The sequence below is a fragment of the Falco biarmicus genome, chromosome 13, assembly GCF_023638135.1.
Source record: "Falco biarmicus isolate bFalBia1 chromosome 13, bFalBia1.pri, whole genome shotgun sequence".
NCBI classification, from domain to species: domain Eukaryota; kingdom Metazoa; phylum Chordata; class Aves; order Falconiformes; family Falconidae; genus Falco; species Falco biarmicus.
In genome coordinates, this window is record NC_079300.1 from 27,474,326 (window position 1) to 27,499,854 (window position 25,529).

Sequence of the window (25,529 nt, forward strand, 5' to 3'; positions counted from 1 at the left end):
TTCTGGGATGTGTAGACTTGTATGATATGAAGCCTCTCAAATCAAGCTTGACAGGAGGCAAACCCACAGGCATCCAAAAGATTATTTTTTTTTCCTTTTATTACAATAAATATTTTTTTTTAGGGTTTTTTTCACATCTGGATAGGTATTAGTTACAGGAAACCTGCTTTTAAACCTGTTGTTCCATTCTGTTCAAGCCAGTTAAAAGACCATTCCCATTTGACTGAGAAATTCCCTAGGGTCAGTTGAGGGCTTTGTTTCCGCTCTACTGCTGGCTCCTAGTTGGCACTAGGAATGTCTTGTTGGCAGGGGGTAAAAGGCAGTTGTCAGAAAACCTGGTGAATAATTTCCTGCCTTAAGACTGAGAAGTGGTCTTGTTGGTGTAAAGAGTTTTGTATTCTTACAAGGCCTATTGTGTAACAAAATCATTGACTTTCTAAAATGCTTTTTTACAAACTACACTTCCTCCTAATAATTTTTCTCAAAATCACTTTTTGCACGAGGGTATTCATTATTTACATTATTTTACAGCTTTCATCTAGGCAAAGATGCGGTTACAACATGAATGGACTTGGTGATACTGCATAATTGTATTGCCTGTGAAATGAGAAGTAATTATTTTGTTGTGTTTCTCTCTCCAAAGGAGTTGCTGCTGCTGAGCCCATGTAAAGCAGCTGACTTGGTAGCCATTCACTTCAGCGAGCAGATTGAGAGCATCATTACAAACCTCCAGGTAAAGTGTCAAACTTAATTGATGCTGGTGCTCCTTTACAGTGGGATTGCCATTCTTGTAGGAATTGATTGCTAAGAGTAACAGTAAGTTGTTGCTGTGTCATAAATAGAAGAAAACTATCTTGATAGCTACTCAGCTGCAGGAATTTGCTCATTTCTGTTATTTGGTCTGTTTGTAGCGTTCTGGCCATGAAAATGTGCGATCTCCAAGTTGCTTGGTCGCATCACTTGGTGGTAATGCAGTTTTTAGTTTGGAGTTCTGTATGGCTTGCACTCACAGATCAGGCAGGGCTGTTGCCAGCAAACATATCCTCTGAGTATTTACGCAAGGCAAGTGCCTAAAGCACCTTCTTCAGCAGGCACGAGCCGTGACCGGTATTTTCTTCAGTGGATATAGTTGAGGAATCACTGGTTTATAGCACGTTATTTGAAAGAGTAATACTCTATCTTCTCCTGTTGTACAGGACCAGTTCTTACTCTTCCAGTTTCTGAGGAGTCTCCTTGATCCGAGGTATGTAAGAAAATCGGGCCATTTACAAACTACAGCTTGAAAAAATGGGTTAAAATAAATTCCTTTGTATTAATAGACAACCTGAGGCCAAGATTAGGGCTTGGAAAAGGTGTCTTGCTCTTCAAACTGCCAAAATTTGAGAAGGATAGTCCAGAAATAAGTGTGGTGGGGAGTACCCTTCAGCAGAGCCCTTGCTGGCTTCTGAACTGGGCGGTGGTGTGAGTTTCCACCATGTGCGGTGTGACGCTCCCTGCAGCTGGTGAGACTTCGGGCATTGTTGTACCGACCGCTTCGAGAAAGCTGCGAAATGGTTACCCTGTGCCTGAAACTGTTCTCAGCCCACCAGTCTGATTACTTTTGTCCAAGGTGCCCAAGCTTAACATAAATAGAAAAGCATTTTGGTCTATTGGCATTTTTCATTTCTATTTTATTTCAGAATTGCTGCCATATTTCACTGCAAACTTCTCTTTAACCACTTGCTTGCTCCATCTGCTCCTGTTTCAGTATTTCAGCACTGAGTGTTCTCTTCCTGTTGAATCAATTTTGAGTGCTACAAGACCTTGCTTTTATTAATTTTTTATATATATTTACATATGCACAGCTCCAATTGCTTCAAGTTAATGCGATTGAAGGACAGATCTTGTTCTGTCAATTAGCTACAAATTAATTGTGCTGAGGAGGAAGAGGAGTAGGAAAAAGTGTCAGTGTTTCAGCTCCTGTTGAGGTGGAATAAAAAGCAGGCTTTGGAAGCTAGAATTATTAACTTTTTGGATTTTGTTAGATTGTCAGTTAAGGGAAAATGCTTTGTTATTTCCTGAGTTTTACAGCCATGTTTGCATGGAAAGCGTTAACTTCCACACCTACTGTTTTCTTAAGTCAAAATAAAACCAGAAATTTTGCCAAGAAAATATCTTGGTTGGGTTTTATAGGAGATAAATTATATGATTTAGTTAATAAATGAATAATTAAAAATAATAGTTGAATAGTTAAGCAGAAATGTTACCCAGCTGGGTATTAAGTAGGACCTTATTTATGCTGTGATATCACTTGCAGCAAGTGAGACCCAGTGAAGGCAGTAATTAACCTGGATTTTAATCTTATGCATAGAGCGGCTTCCATAATCTCTGAGTAATAAACATATCTAATTTAACTCTGCCATAATTAGAGCTAAATGCAACCATTTCTTCTGTAGTTATCTTCTAATCAAAAGCAGCACCTGATGTGTTCCAACCAGCAATAGGAAGCAACTTTCTGTATCTGATCCTTCGAACGATCTCTGCTTTTCCCTCCGGGGCTGGTGTCCGCAGGGTGCGCTGGGCCACGCGGCTTGTCTCGTTGTGCCTTGTGTGTCCTGGGAAAGGTTATGAATGTTCCTTTTCCCTCTGCGTTCCAACGTCCACTAGTTCTCTGCGCTGCAGTGAGATGTTCAGCATCCCGAGTACTGGAGATAAAGCACATGCTGGCTGGACTGTAGTTGCCAGAATCCTCAATAAGCAAACGAGAAGTGGGACAGTTATACAGAAAAATGAACAAAACACTAAGTACTTTGGATTCACGTGTGGCAGTGAGTGACCATAAAGCAGAAGGTCTGGAAGCCCAAGGTTTAACCTGTTGTTACTGAACTCTTGTTGGCAGTAAGAAGTTCTGTACAGATCCTAGATTGATGAAGGGGCTTTTTCTGTGGGTTTTTTTTTTTTTTTTTACATAACACCCAAGGCCCTGTGGTCTGTTTTCAGTGCTATGAGGCTGTCTGCTTCTAAGACCTATTAAAATGAGCTGAACTGTATCCTGAGAGAGGCAGGAAGGAGGGAGAAATCTTGTTGTGTAAGACCTAATCTGCAGGTATACCTACACTTTGCAGTATATCTATACATAAAATAGTGATTAGGTTCTGCTGAAAACATCTCTTTTCCATCAATCTAAATGTTTGTATGCTTTTCAAGCAAAATTCTTACTAAAATAAAGACCCTTAGAGCAGTAAATGAGCTTTTAATGTCTCAAATACGAATCATTGCTTGATCATATGGGGACAGGATTCATCATGCTAGTATAAATATCCTAGTTGGTGGAATTGCATTAGGGATTAATTTGGCCCATTTAATTTAGCTAGAGATTTATTTTAAAGGAGGGGGAAGGGGGGAGGGAGGAAACAGGGTTAACAGAAATTGCCTGGGGAAATTAAAACCAAATGTCATATGTTTGCATCTTACAAGCAGCCGCAGAAAATGGAGAATGTAGTGTGTATTGCTCAGCTCATTAATCACAGCCTTTGCTACATTTCCATTTTAAAGTCTTCAGGTTTTTTTTCCTCTAAAAAAGCCCACACAGTGAAGCATGCCTTTTTGCAGTGTGTGTTTGTGTATTATACCAACAATGTTAAGTTATTGAGCAAAACAGTGCTCTGGGTCTATAACTATATTAACAGATACCTAAACTTTTAGATTCTGTTACGATGGCTCTTCTCACTGATTACTGTGACACGCGCAAGGGTCGCTTGTGCCAGGCTTTGTGAGAAACCAGTGATTATCTCATCCTTCTAAGAAAGAGCGTGTCGAGTATGGCAGGGGAGGTGTTTGGCATGGTTATACTGAAGATGAACATAATCGCACAGAGCTGAGCGGGACCTGCAAGTCTCAAGATTGTTCCTTTGTTTTTAACATTATCAAAATCCAGCTTTCTTTCTGTTTTCTCTTCTCTGTTTCTTCAGTGAAATGGTTAAGGAAAACACCAGCTTGCTCATCAAGTCATGGATACTAGGTGTCAGAGTTATTTCCAGACTAGAAGTTTGCTCTGGTACTAAAAATGTATGATTTGCCATTTTCCCCATTTTGGTAGACAGAGATGATTTTTAAATAGAAAGTGCTACTTTATTTAAGTCTAGCTGCAAAAAGAGTAGAACGCTCGCTCCCTTACTGGCATTGGGGGAGTTCAGAGGGTGTGTGTTGTGGGAGGGGTGGATGGTGAATGCAGGAGGCCAGAATTCAGGGTTCTTGTTTGGTCCTTCAAAAGTCCATCTGTATTTGATACCAGAACGCAGCAGTGTAGATGCCGGGGTTTGAGCAACTGTGTTTTGGACACTGTGATCAGCACCTGTGTGAGCTTTCATTTTTGGTAAATATAATTTATAATCAAGCGGTTGACATTGTAATCACAGTAAGCTGCTTTTGGATTGCTAGAGGCACGGTGTTCTCCTGGCCTTTCTTGGATGATAAAAATCCTGTTAGCTCCTGTAGCTCCCAGGGAATATAGGATCATATTGTATATCAGACCTTGTCCATCCCATGGATGTAGGGTTTGCACATCAGCACATCTCCTGATTAGGAATGTCTGTTCAGAAAGATAACAAAATGAAATACCTACCTTGATCTGTTTTCTTTCCTAGCAGGAGCTTCTCAACAGGCTTAAGAGCCCTGTTTCCTAGGCAGGATAAACTTCTGCTGTTTCTCGTCGTGATGCATTGATCCTAGAACTGCCACGTGAAGTTTAGCATACAGTGGTGGTGAACTGCTGTTTGTTTTGAAGGGTTGCAGGTGCTATGTTTGTCTCTAGGAAAGTATCGTCCTTTCCATCCTAATGCTTTGAAATCTCTGGCTTCATGTTGTTCTTTTTAAAAACAAGATCAGTAGAAAACAGTCAGGACACAGGGAAAGTGATGGGCTTCAAATGAAGAACATGCAGTTCTGTTCTCTGTTTTGTTTCCCCCACATTTCTTTAATGATAAGCCAAGGGATAAGAAAATGGGCACGATTTTTCTGAATATAATATTATATATATTGTTAATTATAATTATCCACAGCCCTACCCAGAGGAGTGCCAGGTCTGCACTGCTGAGTGCTTGACCATTGTGGAAGGCAGGGAAGCACAGCAGGGGTTGGAGACTTCACCTACCTGTGTGGATTGAGCAGATCCCATGCTGGGAGATGAGGCAGATGTCTTTAGTTCCAGTTAAATATGGTTCTGTAGCGCAGCTGATTGCAAAACCCTTGAGAGAGGATGCAGCCTTTGGCTGGACAACATGCAGAGGCTGGTTCAAAACCTTACAGTGGGCTGTCTGCCCCACCAGTGACTGTAAAGTGCACAGAGTTATTGCCTCTGCAAGAGCAAAACCAAATGCACCAGTTTTCTTCTGTTTGAGAAGAGGTACTAAACAAAAATGAGGATGTTTCCCTACAAGAAGCATGATTTCATATGTCAGTGACGTAGATAAAAGGGATCACATTCTAACAGATGAAGCATTACAATGTGATACAGGAAACCAAAGAAGAATTTCAGGCATGATACGCAAAAAGCAATAAAACATTTTCTCAAACACATGCAGGGAAGGTCTGTAGAGCAAATAGACAACCGGCATCTAAAATGACCACTCAGAGACCATAAGGTTTTACTGAAGAAATTGAAGAAAATCTTTGCTACAGAATTGCTGAAGATGTGTCTGTGCTGGTATCTTTCTTCACAGGGGTCTTTGATAGCCTGATTTATACTGAAACATCAGTAGAATATTTTGTGGAACAAATGAAATGCCTACTATTAACCTCCAGCACCAGTAACTAGTAGAACCAGCATAGTTTTGCTCTTAAAACCAGGCTTTTTTACTTCTGTTTTAATGATAATAGATAACACACAATTCACTAAGGAACTCTTCTTTCCAGTCAAACTTATGGGCTAGAATCTGATTTGATTCTCCTATGCCTTTTTTATTCCAGAGAAGGCATTAATCAAGACCTGATACATCTACCACCCTACATCACTGAGCAGTTCATTGAGCTGCTGTGTCAGTACAGCCCAGACCAGGTTTTGGAGACGCTTAAAGTTCTGGAATACTGCAGACTGGAAGAAACCATCCAGGTAGGGAAGCCATATATGAGGACAGGGCTAGGGGAAGCATTCAAGACAGCTCTATCTCTTGAAAGTACTGTGAAAGTACTTTCACCTAGGTTGTGGATTAGTTCCTGGATACTCTTCTAATCCACTTCTAGCAGTTTTTCCCCTCGAGCTGCTAAACTGCCCTCCTAGCATGGTTAGCTGTATTTAATATACTGATTCTGAGTTTAGTCTCAGGACTAATAAGAAAAAAGCCATTAGTGCTCTGAAGCTACGGAGTAACTGCAGAATAGAGACTGGCTGTGTTAATGTTGATTAATATGTTAAAGGTATATGAAGTCATGGGCTGGGGGTTTTGGAAAACAGTGTTGCCAAAATTTGACGAGCGCTGGGAGAGCGACTATTTCTTCCCCTTATGAAAATTTTAACAATAATCTGTCCTTGATCTTGATTATTTATAGAAATTTTTTATATATTTTTCTTTAAATATTTTAACGGTGGTGGTGGCAGTAGTGCAAGTCGAGAAATAAACACAGCATAGCCAGCAGCAGGGGAAAGTAGGTGTGCTGCTCAGACTGGGTAACGTGCCTGTGAACACATGGAGACACAATCCTTTCTGACCATCTGGTCCTCATTGTCTTGTGGAGTAAACAAACACTGGCAGATTTCTTCAGACAGACATTCACCTTTTTTTTTTTTTTTTCCTTTTAACTCAGATAACCCAGAAACATCAGCTCCATGAAGCTTCTTCGTATTTACTGGAGAAGAAGGGAGATATCCATGGTGCCTTTTTGGTTATGCTTGAGGTACAGTATGCTGAAATCCTGAATGTGTCATTTTTGCCATGCCAGCATGGCGCGACATGCCATCAGCATGATGGCCTAAGTTAAGGTTTGATGTCGTCATTACTTCTCAGTTTGTTTCCCACTAGAATCCACAGAAGCGTTTACTTTCCATCAAATAACATTATGTTCAGTAGTCTGCAGACTCAGCAGATCAGTATATTTGTCTGGCATGTTTTCAAACATCTAGTAGATAATAGATGCTGAAATTTGTTTTTCTTAATCAAAAAATCACCTTTCAGCTCCAGTTTTCCATTCCATATTTGGAAAGAGATTTATGCTATGTTAGTCATACTGGGAAAGAAAATGAGGCCGAGCCTTTGTAACCATACCTTTTAAAAATGCTTCTATCAAGATTCTGCAAGTTTACTGTTCTGAGTTCTCTCTCTTGTTTCAGCGATTGCAGAGCAAGTTGCTGATGCTTACACAAGATGATGAAAGTAAGAGTTATCAAGTTAAACTCCATTTTCTATTAAAAAGAGATAAACACAAAAAATGTAAAGTGCATAAGCCTGATACTTGGCATAATGAGATCCTTTTTCAGGTTTCTGGGTTTTGCAGTGACTTTTTTTAAATTTATATTCACATGGCTGTGGTAGCTATTCTGATGACACTTCCTTACTCTTTTACTCTGATCTTGCTGGAGATCTAGAACAAACTGTGATGGATGGGGTTCTTTTGTGTGTGCAGTCAGCTGCCCTGTTAGCTTTTTTGATTGTGACTGGTACTCTTCCTGGCTTACCAGCCACATTTCCTATGTTAGAATCCATTCAAACTCATTACTGAGCTTTAGCAGGCATTATATATGAACAGTGATGAGAGGCATCTGGAAGTAGCTTTTTTTGAGGCAAACCTCTCAGAGCAGTAAGAATTCTGCCTACAGAAAATGAGTATATGCACAGGTGCGTTGTTCACTAGCCCAGGGACTCATGAGCACCTAATTAAATGCAGTGCCTATATTTGCTGCTTAACTGTATCCTAAACCGCAGCTAAGATCTTCCTTATTTGATTATGTAAAATGTTTTATGTGCCTATTTACGGTGCTATTCAGGAAAAGTGCCAAAAATCAGGACCTGTCTTTATAATTTAGTTGCTCACTGCAGTGAACAGAATTTAGATGAACAGAATGATTTTATTTTGCAGAATGATTGGAAGTTAACGTATCTAATACTTTTTATAATTGCAATTTGGTTTTTCCCCCAAAACTTAGGCTCAGCTGAACTCCCCATGCTAGAAAACATTGAAAATACCTTAATGAAAACAATTGCCCTTTGCCAGAGAAATTCACACAATTTAGACCAGCAACAGCGAGAGGTAAGATAATAAGAAAATGTATCACTAAAATCAACAGACCTCTGCATTTCCTGAAACTTTCCCTTCATGTCCTTCTTCCTTTCCCCGTCTATTGTATGCTGATATGTCTCAAGCAGACATTGTTTTCCTCTGCATTGTGGTGTTCTTGCAGTGGTTCAGGTTTTAGACCCACGAGAGAGAAATCCTCACTTGTAAGGAAGTGCAAAAAATAACATGGATATCAGCAGTGGAGAAGCAGATGAGGCAACTTCCTTTCCCCTGCTTTCAGCTCCAGTTGCAATTTTGGCTTGACTGTCAGTCAAATACTAAAGAAGGCGTAGTAAACTTCGAGCCAACTTTATGGCGGTACAGAGCTGATGCTGCTGTCACTGTGGCTGCAGAATGTTGTGGTTCTAAATGTGTTCACAAATCCTGAATTTAATGTTGGGGTGGAGACAATACAGCTTGCTTGAGCTCTTGCAGGAGGAACTGGGTTTGCCTGTTTGCTTGTACTGAGGTTGCGTTTCCATTTTGCTAACATCAGTGACACAGAAGGCACCTTCACTCCTAAGATTTTGTATAACTCGTGTAACTGAACTCAAAACCGAGAATGTCGTTCCCGTGTTTGAAGAGGTGGCATGTCTGGAAGTCAGGAATTCTGTAACGTCTTCCGAGCACTGTCCAGCGTATGAGGTGACCTGCTGGGTTTCTTCTCTTAAATGATTTTGCTGTGCAGCAGATGGCTGCTGTGTTTCATTGCAGAGGTGGCTGTGTGCACACCCTGAGTGCCTATGGCCCGCCTGCCGAATTGGACAGACCTGAGTCAGTTTGCTCTCACTCTGGGTCCTGTTCCACCTGCTGGAACTGCTTTGGTGATGCCTGAGTAAGGTTTGACTCTGGTCACCAAAGGAAGGACCTGCTTCCCCAGTACAATCCTATGTGAATTTTCACAGCTCCTGTATTTCACCTGGAGGATTTAGATGCCTCTCTCCAGCTGGGATCCATTTACTGTGCTACCCATTATGTAAGCAGTCTCTACACCAGAGAGCTTGCATCTCATGTAGAGAAGTAGTTGGGGAGTGAATGAATTAAATTAGATTGTTGTCATAATTCCAGTAAAAAAACAGGTGAGAATGGAGAAGATGGAGCAAAAGGAACCAAGGGTCTTCTCTGCTCAGACCCCAGTCAGATAGTGTCTTGGTCTAAGATATGAGCGATCTAGACTGAAAACAGATCCCCAAGGGCTTTGCTTTTTTTTTTAACACGTTTCAGTTCTGTTCCACTGCAGTCGTGAGAAACGTAGTTCTGTTTTCAGAAACTGGAAGTGAGTCTTTGAAAATGGACTCTGACATTGGTCATAGTTCATTTTTAGTACTGCCGTGTTCTTACTGGCTTTTTTTCCTTGCATTCAATTATTTCAGGCCCTCTGGTTTCCCCTGCTGGAGGCTATGATGTCCCCACAGAAATTATCTGGTTCTTCACAGTGTCGATACTCCGAATGTAAGTATTTTGGCTTTTGTGACTGGAAATATTCATCAAAATCTTGTGTACTGTCTCTTCTCTACTGAATGAATAGAAGAAAACTGGTTTTGACTCAGTTTGTTAATGTTCTGCTCCTGCGGTAGATCCGAACTGCGGAGGCTGTAGCGCTGAGCTCAGGTGGGTGTTCGGTAGGCTGCAGCTTCAGTCAGGCAAGGGGCTTCCATTGAGCGTGGTCTCTTTGAAAAAGCCAAGGTGCACAGCGTGTGCAAAGGCTTTCTGGGTTGTAAGTAGGTTGCAGTCTGCACTTCGGGAACTTGAAGTGATAATACACTGTCGTCTTCCATGCCTAGCCTTTTTGTGTGCTTAGCCCTGCACCTATTGTATATTATATATCACCAGAACTCAAACACACCTGCTAAATTCTCTACTCCAGTTCTAGTACCCTGAATCTGTTGTGGGTGTCAGCAGCACATCTTGAAAAGACTCCCTTTATGGGTGACTTAAGACTAGTTAAAAAGGGGCTTAGATACTGTGGTCTTGGGGCAGAATAATGTCTTTTGGTCCGTTCCAGCCCTGTGCTCCACAGTGATTGTAGTTGTGCATGGTTAAGGATCACAGCGTATTACAAGTAAGTGTGGTGACTATCATTCCATCCATCCTCACTCTGTTTATTTCCTTCCACTGTTAGCTATAGCTGGACTCCTGGGGATGGTCTTGCAGAGATCAGTAACCCAAAACTAAAAATTGGCCCCCTCTTCCCTCGATTCATCTTTTCCTCTAAATTCAGAATGTCCTCTAGATAATCCGTTTTTGGGAGCTAATGCCTGCAGAAAAGTAATCATCTGAAGTGATACCAGCAACGATGACGGGATAATACATTTGGATCCTGCATAATTGTTTTGTTTTCATTCCTAATGTGCATGCTTCCCAGACTGCTCTAACTGGCTAATTATCCCCACAAAGAAGCTGAAGCGCTGGGTCCATGCATATCTGAATATTGGCTCTTTCTCTGGGAAATTTGGGATCTAGTAACAGGTGTCATGAAAAGGTTAATGCTAGGGACTTTTAGAGTCTGTGGGGCTATAATGTGGACAAGGCACCCAAATTGGTTTTTGGTAACAGTAGAAAAAGTGAATGACAATGCCGCGAAGTTAGTCTCAAAATATGAACATTTGCTGTAGGTAGGGTGTGGGAGGGGAATGGAGAGGCATCGTGATATCAAACTTTTAAATATACTTTCTGATACAAAAAGCTGTGTGTTCTTAGTGCAAAATGGGCAGAAGAAAAAAATAAAAGCCGTTTTCAAACTAGAAAACATGAACTGAAATAAAACTCTTGGTGTGTAAGTCCAATCTCTCTTTATTCCTTGAATCCTAATAAACTGCTGGTGGATTTTATGTTTGATATTTCAGCTTTGAAGAGTTTGACAATGCAAGTGCTGAACAACATGGCTGCATTTATCGCTCTTCCTTCAATCCTGCAGAGAATTCTACAGGTGAGTTTCTGAAAAGCAGCAGCTTTTACCAAGCTGTGCCACTCCATTATTGGGAAAAGCAGTTTTCAGGTCATTGCAGATCAAATTGGCTAATTGTCTGGTTCAAAGTACTTCAGTAAAAGTTCAGTTGGTGAGACGTAAGTTAGAAAAGCTGATAGAATGGTCTGGGAAACTTGAAGACACTTCAGAAGGCGTAGACCTGTGATAAGTTAATGGAGGTAATTTCTGCAAACCAAGTAGGGTATTATCTCAAAGGCTGCAATTACTTAGAACCAAAACTGAGAAGTTTTAGGGCAAAGCCACCGTGAACTTCTCAAAACTTGGAACTAGATTTGTTGAAAGCCATTTAGCTAAAGCTCTGGGGTGGACAGTTGTGAAAACACTAAAGGAAAGTTTGTAGGCTTTGAAGAAAGAGATCTGGGCCATTTTGATTGACAGTGCAACGTATTATTTTCAAGATGTTTGTGAGTGAGCAGTGAATGTTGTAGAAGAGCTGATTTCAAAACAGGATCTTGGGTTGAGTGATCACAAGAGGATATGATTTGTTAATTTGCAAAATAGACAAAAGATGAGGTTGGGATTTAATAGCAAACCTTTAGAAATGCAGGAAATGAATTAGAAAAATTGTCTGCATTGCAGAGTGGAATGATTGAAGGGTTGAGCAAGTGTTGAATTACTCTTCAGTGTTTCTATTCCAGATGAGAGATGAAAATGTAGAAAGGGGCTTACAGGCTTCCCAGGGTGAACATGCACCTCTAGCAACCTATTAGTTTGATCTTAATATTATGCATAATCTTGGATTTTGGAAAAAAACGTGATTAATGACAGTGGTAGGTGTTGTAAAAGAGTGGATGGAAAGCATGATCAAATGAAATGTGGTTTTATCAAAGGTAGAAAGTGTCGGGCAAACTTAATGGCTCTTCAATAACTTATTTCGTCTGGTTTTAACCGGGGCATTAGAAGTAGTTTCCTATTGGGCTTCGTTTGATGTTTAAAGTGGGCAGGAACTGATACAGCAGCTGTGAACGAATGAGCGGGGAGGTTGACAGGGAGGTTTTCCCAGGTTGTGTTGAGAATCACCAGAATGGGGTGAGAGGCACACCAGCCACCACTGTGAAGATAACGCAGCTGGGAGGTATTATGGTGTGGAGGGAGACCTTGTTCTCCCTTGGGATGAATAGAGATTCTTGGTTGCAGTCTTCGGAGATTCCATGCTATTTCTGTTCTTACAGACTCTTTTAGTAGAAATAGAGAAAAACCCTTTTCTAGAGGCTGGCATTTGTGGCCTGGAGGCAGCAGATGAGTGAAGTGTATTTGTCAGTTGTACAGGGAAGTGCTTTGTGTGATGGCACTATTACGTTGCAGAGGCTAATGGGATGCTTGCAGTGCATCAGATGGAGGACTTCTACTAGGGACAGAAATGTGCAAGGCATTATTTAAAGAAGCATGTGCAACTCTGGTCACTGGATTTGAAGGCAGAGGAAAATTGTTCCTGCTCATTCCATTTCCCTGGTCAGCCTTACAAATTCAGTCTGTAGAGATTTCAAAAGGCAGATGGTTTTGTACAACTAGAGCAAAAAATGGGGAGAGATGATGACGACTTAAAACGCATTCAAAGAGGATGGAACTCCAGGTAAAGAACATTGATATCAGAACTTCATAAAATAGGAGTAGTAATTGGTACCTTGTAGCTCAGAAACAGGTGTAGAGAAAATAGCGTTGCAAAACTCATTAGAGGATTCTACAGAAGGGATGGTGGTATTTGTTTACAGGATTTCTAAATAAGTTGACTTTGCCTCTTAACACTCATTCTTTCATAGATTTCATTCACTCACTCTCACATATTTGCTAATGCCACAGATGTATGGGAATGAGTGATCTGACCTGGATCACTTGTGGGCACTAGAGAGGGCGTCAGCCCCTCACTGCATCGCTGGGGTTCCTCTGACTGATGATGACAACTTAGGTTTGGGCAGCTTAGGTATGTCCTTTAGAAGTTGCTGGCTGTTACAAGGTGGGTTTTGCCTCTGAATCTCACTTAAGCTTCTGTGAGTCATAGGCCAGGTTGCTGCACGTTTTGGTTCCTTGTTTGGAACTTTGGGTTGAAATACATATCTGTAGTCTGTTCTCCTGTTGGGCTAACAGAAAAATGGTCTGTGATATTCTGCAAACTTGCCATCCTTCTCACGTTAGGACATGGAGTTTTCCACTGATAACTTGTTCTGTGATGGGCGCTTATCAGTCTGCTGCCTTCCTTGCTTGACACCCTCCTCAGCTTTGCAGCTGGGAGCAGTGTCCTTTGTTACCAAGTCATTTAACACTTTGTTCTTGTGCTTAAAACCATGCATTTCCATTCGTACTGCCTTCACACCAGCCTTTATTTCTGGGTATCTGGGCTTGCATTGCTCTAGGTCAGTCTTGGTTGTGTGTTTGTAGCTGTGTTGTATTAAACTATTGCTTCAGGGCTTGTACCAGGTGCCTGTGGAAGGTTTTCTTTGGGTTTTATTTTGGTGCATAGCTTGGCCCTTGCAAGAACGTTGCTTTGAATTCAGCTGGGAAGATGATGATGGAAATGTCTGACTGTGTGGCCATGTCTTTGAGTGCCCAGCTCAGATGTTCAGGGGTCCTGAACCCTTGCCATGTTTGGGGTCAGGAGGCTTCCCCGTGTTAGACAGCAGGGACCACCAGAGTTTTTCCCTCCCTTTGTAGTGTGACCTGTCATCTGCTCCCTTGGACTACCTGGGAATGCCATTTAAGTGCCCTATGGCGAAGAATCGCAACATGGCATGCATACATCGTATTTCCCCAGAACCTCTGTCTCAACAGCTCTTTCTCGGCAAGAAAGATCTCTATTTTTTTAGCCCTGGGCGGGTATTCCTTTTGCAGAGCTCTGTAGTTGCTCTTTGAAGCCATATAAAATTCTAAACCCTGGTGCCAAACTTTTGCCTCCAAGCAGTATGTGGGGCCTCGTTCAAAATGTTAATGACGTGCTGCTCTAATTGTGACCATAAGTAAATTCTTAAACCAACTCCTCTGGGCCCTGGAGAGCTACAGCCTTTCCCAAGCCCTCCAAATATTTCTGTGAAACCCAGAATTATAAGCAGTGTTTGTCTAAAAATGCCCTCAAAACCTGTTCCAACAGAGGTCAAGTCTTGGTGGGAGAGCGTAGATGCACTGGAGCTGCAGGTCTGGAAGGTAGAACAGCTGCCCAGGAATTAACTGGGGGATTTTTTTGTAAGGTGGATGACAGCGATAAACGGAGGTAGATTATCTTGTCTTTTCTGAAAAGGAATTAGAGTATTCCAATTTTAGTGGACTGTTTTTCTTCCTCGTCTGGGCTTAACTGCTTACAGATGACACCTTATGCAAATGTTAACTTTGCAACCAAAATGCTTTGCTAAAGGGCACCTTGCAGAGGGCTGTGCCCAGGCTCCACAGCTTTCACAGAAAATAGGTAGGCTCCTGGCATCTGCCTATTACAGCATATTGATTCAACTCTATATAATTGAAGTCATATGAAATAACAATTGATATATTTATGTTCTTGCTCATCCTCAATGATGCTGTAAATAGGAAGTCTGAAATAACCGTGTTGAGGGGTACTAGAAGAACTCTCTTGAGCATGAGGAAAAATTCCATGTCATTAAGGATGTAAGTACTGTCTGAAGAGGGCTGAAAGGTTGCATGTTAATTCCCTTACAAAGCTATAATCCTTCATTAAATATTTTGTAAGTAGATGCAGCTGATGCCTCCTACAAAATGGAGAACTGGAGAAGCCAGAAATTTAAAATCTACCTGTAGGAACCCCAAACTGAGGAAAGGAGGAATCTTTGAAAACTGTTCCAGAGTGGAAGCAGAAAGATGCAAAAAGCCTTTGCCTGAATTTTTTCCATCCCTGCCTGGTTTTTTTTCTTTCCAGTCCTGAAGGTCAACGCTGGGATTAGTTTTATGTACAATAGTTGCTCCACCCCCTTGCAGATGGGACAAGCCACAAGTGAATGCGTTTTCTGAGTTCATAGTGCATTTATTCACACAGTTCTGCAAGCGCTGTTAGCAAAGAACGTGCTATTTACTGGACCTGGGAAGAAATTAGAAATGGAGGAGACAGAACTGGCTGAAAGGCTGCATGAGCACCTTTGGCTTGCGTCTGGATACCTGCCAGCTTTTCCAGATGTTGGTAGAGGCACTGGGCAATGAGTTTGGCTTTGGCTTACCACGCTAAGCGTTGCCGTGTCCCCAGGGAAATACCAGCCTGGAAACAGTAGCTGTGATCTGTTCCTGGCAAGGTGCAGCTGACTTATTAGTGTGCCATCCCATACAGTATATTTGGAGCATGCATAAATTCCAAACTGAGACAAATTTTATAAGGTGGAATTACTGAAGCATATTCCTCCGAAAAAGTAATTGATCCCGCAAGGCTCTTGTGACTAAAGATTTGGGGGGGGGGGGGGGTGTGTGTGTGAAACAGCACATTGGAAGAAAGCATTATAACTTCCTGCGGAAAAGTGAAATTACAGCTCTGCATTTCATGCTCAGGGCAGGTAGATGGCCCCAGCCCAGGCGTTGAAGCACTGGCTGCTGGCTGCCGGCAGGAAACGTGCATCAGCTGCACTGCTTGCACGTGGCTGCCAGGCTCGGTACAAGGCTTTGCTAGACCATATGCCTCCTCTTCGGAGAAGGGTCCACTCTCTTCCTACCTGTTGTTTAGAGATAATCAAGTGCAACTTCAGAAAAAATGAGCAACCGAAAGTTGGCTCTCAGACTCACGTTCCTTCTCTGCAAAGCTGTAGGTGGCTTTTCTATTCTTTTCTCTTCTTCGTATCTCCCCTTGCTCCTCTTTCTCTGTCCAGAGAAGAAACAAGTTGCTTTGAACATCTTTACATGCAGCTTGGGAAGTTTGAGTTGCTCATAAGTGGTTGCACCTGTATAGTTTGTGAGTTGCCTGGTTGAGTTTCCTTTGCCATATTCTTGAGTGCTTTAAAAGGAGAGTATCTGGTGGATACAAAAATAACTTGCTCTACGTTACGGATCGCGTTCATGCTGCGTTCGAAGTCCTGAGTTCCCTGTTGCCCTCCATAATTCATATGGTGACTCAGTGTAGTGTACTTTCTATGCTGTTGCTTCTAAATTATGCATGGAGAAAGAAAACTTAAGTGTTGTTTGAGGCTGTACTGTTCACCTAGCAAAAAAGTAGCCTCTGCAGCATGATGAGCTCTTCCGTATATTCCAGATCTACAGCTGGTTTTGACTCAAGTGCTATTACTCAGTGCTGTTTTTATTTAGGCTTGAACGTTGGCGTTTCTGCCTGTCATACTTCTTCCTGAAGACTGTTGTTCAAAAATTGCCTGATGTGCATTCTATAGCTGTTCTGGTGATCTCTCTGGGTGTCTTGCGACGTAACTTCCATGCTGCTTCAGTTGTCTTTGTCAACTTGCTTTTTCACTCTTTATTCTCCTTTCTCTCCCTCACTTTCAGTCCCAGCATGGAATCAGCCTTGCTCCTACTCTTTCTTACTCATCTCATCCAGAGCCTGTTCATCCAGCTATTTCTGTTCCTGTTTCCACCATCTCCATCATTTTTCTACTCTCTAGGTTAGTTTCCTTTTCACGTCTCGCCAGTCTATTTTTGCCAGTGTCTTGCCCATTCTACCAGGCAGCTTTTCTCAGCTTCCCCCAGTATCCTCCCACCGCCTCCCAGCAGGTCAAATGCTTTTTTCCCAGGTCCAGTTCATTGACTGTCTGTCAGCCTTGGGGGTTTGTGTGTTACACAAAGGTGAATTCCCCTGATCCTCGTCTGAGGTGTTCCCGAATAGACTTGTGCTGGTTGCAGGCACGTCCGTGCCTTGCTGGTGCCCACTTGGCATGGGGAGGGCACAGCCTTGTGCTTCTGCACGTCAGACTGTCCGGGCCACCGGGAGAGAATGAGCCTGGGCTGCACGGTGTGGGTCACACCACTGCAGTAGCCAGTAGTAGATCCTACTGCTGACTGAACTCTTCCTTGCTTCCCGTTTACGTTAGACAGCTGAATCCCGGTTGGATAGGCAACAGCTTGCAGAACATCTTCTAGTGAAATACCGCGGCGTTGTCGTGCTGCTGCTGCAAAGATGCGTAGGAGGAAGCTGTGCTCCTGGCGCACGCATGTTGGAAGTGGTGCCCTGGTGCATTTTGGCAGGGAAAGGCACCTCTGCAACTGCGTGGAGAGACCTCTCTGGGTCAGTTCTGCCCAGGCTGCCCTAGTGCTGGTGGCTGCAAGGAGCTGTTGGCAAGTTGTCACCGTGTCGGTGGTTGGGCAGAGGTATTTCCTGGCATGGTCCAGCGCGCCTGTGAGCAGGAGCCTGGTCTCTTGTGCAGCAGGCCTGGCGGGAGGGAAGGATGCTGCAGAAGTCTCTCCCCTCTTCCAGTGCTTTACCCATTTCCCTGTTTGAGGGGCTGTGCACTGTCACAGAGAGCAGCTCCCAGAGGGCTCCTTGCTAAGCTCACCCCAGCACGGGGACGTGCACACTAGACCAGGGTTCTTGCCCTGCACTTGAGTGGTGCTTCAGAGGGCGCTGGGGTGGGTGTGGGGGAGAAGGGGATGTTTGGTTTGGAGCCAGCCTAAGGAAGCTGGTTGAGATGCACCAACGTGATGAGTTGTACCACAACCCTTTGCTTGTGCTGCTGGGACATGGAAATGAAGCTGCTCAGGGCATGTAGAAATCACCCCTGCAGCAACAGAAGATCCCCAGACCCCTGCTCCCTAGATGATGTTCGTCATCGGGGATGTGACACCAGGCTTGCCCGGGACTCCTGCGTACTGCGCAGGGTTGCTCAGGACTCCTGCATACTGCTGTGCAACTGCACGGCCCGCTGGATCTGGCTGCTTTCAACCTGCTGCTGAGGGGGTGTGGAATGAACTTGGGGGCGACCTGTGGATGCTCAGAGACCGAGTGAATTGTCCTCTGACCTGGGCAGCAGCACCCTGGCAGGATGGGGCCTGGAGCCCTGCAGGCAGCCCCGGAGCTGGCTGCCAGCAGACACCCATAGCGGTCAGTGTCAATCCGGAGTCGGAACTTCTGTTTGCAATGCCAATCTGGAAGAAAAAATAATAATAATTTAAAAAAAGCAAGCCAGAATGGTCATATCTTGTGGTTCAGCTGCAGTTTTAATTTCTTCATACAGGATCCAGTTTATGGAAAAGGGAAACTTGGAGAAATTCAAGGACTTGTTCTGGGAATGCTGGACACTTTTAACTATGAACAGGTAAGTTGCACGCATTTCTGTTCTGCCCACTGGTGTATACACGGACTGCTTTTATAGCTGTCTTGCCTACTACTCTCTCTCGTTTGCCATTTCTCCCTGCAGGGCAAAGTAGATGGGCATGCAAGGGATTTATATTTTTGTGACTGGGGGAGGGGAATGAATCTGTATTGCTCACAGACAGATTGCAAGTGAAGGGCCTGACAGGTACGTGGTGAACACCTCTGTAGTTCAGTTTTATGTTAAATGCGCTGGAAGGATAAACATCTGCTTTTTCTCCGACTCATCCTGCAGTTTGAGATTCAAAGGCACAAAACCTGTATGTTTTAAATAAGCTTTTTAAATCAGGCTGTTTTGCCTCTTCCCAGTGGTAATGCTGCACTTCCTTTGTCACCGGGTGAGATTGCACCTTTATCTCACTCCTGCCTTGCCCTGTCCAGTCTCACATCCCAGGCAGTCTCCAAACTTAAAAACCTCTTTTTTTTCCCCCAAACTGAATGCACAGACTTCCTCCAAACTCACCCTCCCTTGTTCTGCCTACCACATGGCTGGCACTACCGTTCTAGCCACTGCTCAGGCCTCCGTGCAGCAGCAGCCAATTTAAAAATAAAACGGGGAGTAGCTTTACTGTAGAGGGCTGAACATAAAGAGCCGTTATCTCTGTTTAGTTCTTGATAAAGGTCTGCTCTGAGCAGCACAGCTCCTCTGTCATTGCCTGGCAGTTGTGGATGCTGTCTGTACCAGACATCTGGACTAGGCCAGATGTGAACCACTGGTGCAGGCTCTGCAGCCTTTTGTGAGTTGGTGCTACAGAGCAACTTTTGTGAGTTGGACCAGAGCACCTACGCCTGATAGCTGTTGTTGCTGAAAGAAGCACCAATGGCTAAAAACTGAGGGTATTTTGCTTTCTTCAGCAATGGAAATCTCAGTTGGGAAGAACTAGCTAATAAGATGTTTGGGGTTTTTTTTGTATTTTAATTGTGATAGTGCATTTGGGCTTTGATTTTTATCAGTATGTTTCTCCTAAAATGGGGCATGTAAGCAGTAGATTACCAGATAGAGAGGGGGGAAAAAAGGGAGGTCTGGTATGGAAGATAACAAAATGAGCCTACTGTGTCTCTCTTAATGCTCTTTGGCAAAAATCAATAAAGGGTTTATCTACTTAAGAGTGAAAAGGTATTGCCTCCATTAACATGCGATGAAAGGATAAGTATTTTGAGGGCAGCGGCTAGAAAACATTTAAAGAGAAGCAATTTTGTTGGGTTGATTTTGCTCTTAGTAATCTGCTAAGCTGCTTGTTATGAAGAATTGATCAGAATGGAGTTTGCGGTCTGGAGATGACAAGATGACCCAGTTATTTTGTATATTGTCTTCCACACAGACCCTTCTAGAGACAACTACAAATCTTTTAAACCATGATCTCCACTGGTCCCTGTGTCACCTAAGAGCTTCTGTCACTAGAGGGCTTACCCCAAAGCAGGATTACTGCTGCATTTGTCTACAGCAGTACAAAAGAAGGCAAGAAACTGCTGATGAAATCATTGTTTTCAGGTAAAGTTAAGAGGTATGGTCACAGCTGGGATCATGTTACTAGTTTTAAAAGGGGGGGGGAAAAGGGGAGGGGGGGGGGGAAGCTACTGGTCTTTGACTTGCACAAGTAATCATGTGTATTCCTGTGAGCATGTATCCCTGCTCCCTTGCATTGTAAAGGGGCTGGCTAATCAACTCCATCAGAGCCAGCCTTCTTCGCATGCAGCCAGCTCTGTCTCTGCTGGAAAGAATTGCCTTACGCTTCTGTGAGAGCTGTTCAGTAAGCTGTCAGCTTATCTGTCATCTCTCCCAGCAGTGCAGTTTGTGCAATTACAGCACCCTGGGTTCATTCACCGGTATTCGTACATCTCGGATCTACTGCAGCCCTGACTGCACACTCTGTTGGCGCCTCCGATATTCCTCTTTGTGACCAGGTGGCTGTAAAATAAGACAAAATTATTATTACCTTATTATTACGATCTGTAGCTGTATCAGTAAATGGGCATCTGCTCTTCTTTTTGCAAGTCTAGAACTACTACAAGAGGGTGTGGAGGTACAAAGGGAGCGTGTACGCTGCCGCTCTGTCTTTATGGAGAAGCAGCCTTGTTTTCTGCTGACCAGCAATTTCCCCTCCGATGCATAGAGCTGTCAGGCTGCGTTACCCTGCTCTCTCGCACCTAGCAGAACTCTTCTCTTCACAGCTGTGGCCACTTGTACCATTCGCTGTGTCTGCTGAGTAAAGAGTGTGGGACGGTAACTAAAGGCCTGATGAGGTGGATGTGCTATAAATGCAACTCGAGTAACAAGGCAGGAAAACTGAGCGAGACCTTCTCGGAGCTAAAAAAAGGAAGTGGAACAGCCTTGGCACAGGTAAGGTTTGTGAGGTGGTTTCTCTTCAGGTAAACTTCAAGTGGTGCTTACGGCGGACTTCACGCCTTTGTGCTCCTGTCTTTGCTTCCAGACAAGCCCATGATCGGTAACTGTCAAACAGTATCAGCAGCTAACTAGTCACGGTTATGAACGTCATCTTGTTTTGGTGTGGGTATAAAGAGCTGTGAAGGTAATGGTGATGTTCATCTAGAAGGTCTGGGAGGTGCTAGCCAGCGTGAGGGTGAGCTGCGTCCTTGCAGCTGGTTGTCTACTGGGTGGATCCGCTGCTCTGTCTTGTTTGTGAGAGCCTGGGACGGGCCGTTGGGGACAGTTCCTTTCAAACTAGTTTTAGGTGTGTTTTTATACAAAAATTGTATTAAAAGCTGGTGTTTTCCTTGTGGCTGGATCATGGAGCCTCCGTTCTACCTTCTTAACAGATAACCTGGCTCTGGGTAAAAGACTTGGAGTTGATTTGCCTGGCTGAATGCTTGCACAATGTTTTAAGAATGCAAATGCATGTAAACAAGATCAATGCGGCTGGATTTGGGTGAGAGAACAGATAATTTGTATTTATTGTCAGTATTTGTGTGCAGGAAGTTTCACCATCCGTAATTCAAACAGAAGTCCAGCATCAATATGGGTACTTCTGCCTTCTCTCTGGCGTGGTACTATGGACCGTAAGCACAAATGGCAAGGCAGCTTGTTAGGATGTCTTCCAGGGATATTCGCTGTGGGGAGCTGAACTCTGCTGCCCTGTGTTCCAGCAAAGGTGGTCACTGATGAGGGTTTGCTCCTAAATGCTTCAAGGCACCTTGTGCATTTGTCACCACGCAGATGTATGCAAAGCAACGTTTTTCCCCTTCTGAAACCAAAGTAATTCAATCCTGGAGTACGTTTTTATGAGTAGTACTTTAGTTTTCTTCTAGCAGATTATTTCAATTTCTGCCAAATCAGTTCTGATCAAAAGATAGCTAACAGCATTAGTCAACTTCCATCAGCTTCTGTATGAACAAAAAAAGAAGCTTCCTGCTTGAAGGGAGACTTGGGGGAAAAGTAATGTGAGGAATGTATGGAGCACAATGCAATCTTTGCAGTCAAAGTGTGTTAGTTTCTTATATGGTGACAGAAAGAAAAGCTTTCCCAGGAGACCGTAAATAGACTGTGGTTCAAACAGTCTGCTCACAAATGCTCGTCATTTTGTGTACCACCGTGCCACAGTGAAGTGTGGATGCTGGCCCTGAAGTCGGGCAGGTTCAGCAGCCCCGTGTCTCACCCTCTGCACTCCTGCTCCAAGGGAATGTCTGCAAACGGGAGCGACAGACCTGCTTTATCTTTAAAAGCTAAAGGCAAAATTAACTACTGGAACTACATTTATCATTATAAAGTGCCTGACACCTTACACCAGTGCCTTTATAACTTGGTTATCTCTGGATTTCTCACGGGCTAGTCAGTCAGAGAGCCCCTGTGTCTCCCCGTTAACACCAGTCTGGATGTACCCCATGGAAGAATGGGAATGATCGCTCCAGACAAAGAGGGAATGATCGGGGCAGGGAGGAGATGATGCTTCCCTTTATTTAACGGATCTGTTCATCAGAGTGAAGGGCTGGCTGGGACGAGGTGTGGAGAGACTGGGGGGGGAAGGAGAGGGGTTACAGCATGGATCATCTAGCGCTAGCTGGGAAACGTCCATGCCAGGCCATCTGAGAGTGCTGGATCTTCCCTGCTGGCTCTCCTGTACTCCGGGCAGGGGAGCCCATCGCTTCCCGCTCCGGCTCCTCAGAGCCCCAGCACTGCTTCCAGGCCCCCACCTCCTCCTCCTGGTGTCCCAGATCCTCTCCAAGTTTGTGATGTTCCTCCTGTATTTAAATTACAATATTTAACTGTTGTACTCACATTTGATTAAACTGTTGCGCAGTCAGATCTTTAAAAAGCTGAATATATTTAGACTTGGCAAAAGACTGTAAAATCTCTAGCTTCTCCGGGAAGTTTGTTTGCTTAACAATTGCCGCTCGGTAGCGTTAATTAACCCTGTGAGGTAAGGATTAATCTGGCCAGGCAGTAGCCTGAGTTACAGAACAGATGTTTTGTACTGGGGGAAGTGCTGGGGATGGGCGCAGCGGCGGGGACGGACACCCACCCATGTTGCTGGCTCCAGGGAGCCGGAGCAGAAGGGTGAGGCGGGTTCCCTGGAGCACAGACGCACTTGCCGGCGGCAGGCTGGTGCACGCCACGTGGCAGGGTTTGCTCTTGCGCAGCCTGAAACGAATGTCAGCAGAGAATTAAGCCTGAGGACAGCTAAGCTGCCCCTGCTTGTTTTGACATGGGGCTGGTCCGTGCAGAGCTGAGGCCTGTTGGAAAGGGGCGCTTGCTGCAGCGGCCTGGTGGGCGATGCGTGGGGCTGGAGAGAGGACGTGCGGGCAAGCGAAGGGGCTGCAGGGCAGGGGAGACTTGCAGGGCTCCCCTCTAAGGCCGAACCGCACACGCGTGTTCCCAAGGGGCCTTCTGGGCCTGGCTCCAAGGCAGCAGCCATCACTGGTCTCTGGTGCCACCCCAGGCGCAGAAGGGATTTATTTCTGTTTGTTACAGGGATTGTTCAGCCGTTTGGTGCTGCGGTTTTCTGCTGAAGGGCTTCTCTGCCAACCCTCTCAACTCCGCTGACACCACCGGACCCAGAGGGCTGTGTTTGTTGGGCTGCTCTTGCTTTCAGAGTTGGTGCTTCTGCAAACAATGCACAGGACATCCCTGACGCATTGGGTGTCCGGCCCTGCCTTCCCTAGACAGCCGAGAGCCAACCCCGAAGCTTCTGGGACATTCTGCACGTAAATCCGTGGGGAGGGTATTTCTTTGCAACCACTTTGGAGACCCTGAAAGCTTAGTCTGTCTCTTGGCAAAATCTGATGTGGTTTGTTCTTTTTTTTTTTTATTATTATTTTTTTCTTTCCCATAGTGAAATCTACAGTTTCGGTATTTATTTTCTTAGCAAGCCTTGAATTAGGAATGGATTCATACTGAGAAATGCCACTGAGCATCTGGAGTGCATTTCATAGTACCAATTCTGCTCTGCTGAAACAAAGACTGTCAGTTTGAATTTTGCGATGTTGTTGAGATCTATATGTGAAACGACAGCCCAACAGACAGTGTTTTCTCTGTCCCTGCTTTGCATGCACGACTTCTGTAGCAAATGCCTTGAAACTGGGGGAGGTGGAGAGATGCCACGAGCCAGCACTGAACAGTTACTGAATCTGATGATAGCACTTACTTAAATGGAGTCTTGCTGTGACGAGGACTCGAGACATTCTGCCCCAGCAAAGGGGAACAGCGAGAGAAGGGCAAAAAGGCTTTTCCTCTGCTTTTGCTATCAAAAGTTTGTGCTTTCTGTGTTATCCCCTAAACCTTGATGTCTTCCCAAGGGTAATCTTCTGGGTCTAAACCGATCATCTTTCTTGTCCTCCTTACCTTCTATCATACTATAAATGAGTGTTAAAAGAAATGGAAGCTTGTGTGTTTGTGGTGGTTTTTTAATCCGATTTAAAACTTGCAGTGCTTTCTTGTGTTGTGGTGCTTGAAGTTAACTGAGGCATATTAGGTGAAAGCACAGGAGCTGGGCTTCTGCCTAAATACGTAAGTGAAATACTCCTTATATCTTAGTCATTGATCTCCAAAACTAATTTGCCTCGTTTCAGTGAGCTGGTTTGTGTTTTCCATTTACTCTGCCAGCCTACATACTAGGGATTGGGGAGAGGAACCACAGTCATGGCTCTTGGGCTATAAGCCCTGCAGAAAATGCCATGAACCCCTAAGCTGACGTGCTCTGGTTATTCCATGTTTGAGAATGTGCCTGAATTCTAAGGGCACCGTTGTTAGAGCTGTCCAGATGGCAAACATGTTTTATTCAGGAGTTTAATCCTGTCAAGTCACGCCAGGACGGACAACGAATGTGATCCGTAGTTAATCCAGTTTGCCAGACTCTACCTTTGAGCTCTGTGTTGCAGCCTGCCACCAGCATCCCTCTTTGCGGCAGCCTTCCATCCGGCCCGAAGCTTCATGACCCACTCCCACCTGTGAGGTGTTGGTACCATAGCGTATCACTTAACTGAGATGTTAGATGTCCCTCTGCAGCATACCTCTGTGCTTTCTGTTAGGTAAGAATGAAGGTTTAGGGCATTTTTTATTATTATTTTTTTTTTACCAGCACTTATTTGAGAGCTAGGCAAATGTTACCTGAGCTCCGTCGGTCAGCAGACAGAGCCAGTTTTACTGTTCTCAGTTTAATGGTGATCATCAGTTGTTATCTTGACTCTCAGCAATATCAAAATTATCCAAGGGCTTTATAACTTTGAAAATATCCAGGCGTGATTCCCCGGCCCCCCCCACCGCCCCCCCAAATGACACCAAGCAGATAATTAGCGGTTTATACAGTTACAAGATTGTGTATTCTCCTCCATAGAGAATATTCATTCCCACATACGTGTTAACAGAGAATATGCCCGGTCCTGTAGCTTTGGAGCTGGCTTCTGTGGTACATTCCTTAACTTCTTCAGCAATGCGTAGGAAATCCATGTGAGGAAGGAACTAGAGACACTTTGTACCATTGGCTTCTTATCAACAGAACATCTGTGTTTTAAAATTTCTTGTAATGTATTGGAAACAGAAGTGATTCAGTAAGAAGAAAACAGTGTGGGAGTCTTAACTAGCAGGTAGAGGAGGACTGGTACCAA

General features: G+C 44.0%; 1 protein-coding gene across 2 annotated transcripts in view; it reads left to right on the top strand.

Annotated features, from left to right (window-relative positions):
• The window catches only part of VPS8 (VPS8 subunit of CORVET complex), an 85,510-nt gene that overhangs the window by 51,780 nt on the left and 8,201 nt on the right, over window positions 1–25,529 (top strand). For both annotated transcript variants that reach the window (XM_056359191.1, XM_056359190.1), the window contains exons 33-43: window positions 644–733; window positions 1,197–1,243; window positions 5,947–6,088; window positions 6,781–6,870; window positions 7,304–7,346; window positions 8,117–8,220; window positions 9,621–9,699; window positions 11,094–11,176; window positions 18,334–18,414; window positions 19,793–19,962; window positions 20,643–20,811. In XM_056359191.1, coding sequence (XP_056215166.1) covers window positions 644–733; window positions 1,197–1,243; window positions 5,947–6,088; window positions 6,781–6,870; window positions 7,304–7,346; window positions 8,117–8,220; window positions 9,621–9,699; window positions 11,094–11,176; window positions 18,334–18,414; window positions 19,793–19,962; window positions 20,643–20,811 — 1,098 coding nt within the window. The remainder of the gene's footprint in view (window positions 1–643; window positions 734–1,196; window positions 1,244–5,946; window positions 6,089–6,780; window positions 6,871–7,303; window positions 7,347–8,116; window positions 8,221–9,620; window positions 9,700–11,093; window positions 11,177–18,333; window positions 18,415–19,792; window positions 19,963–20,642; window positions 20,812–25,529) is intronic.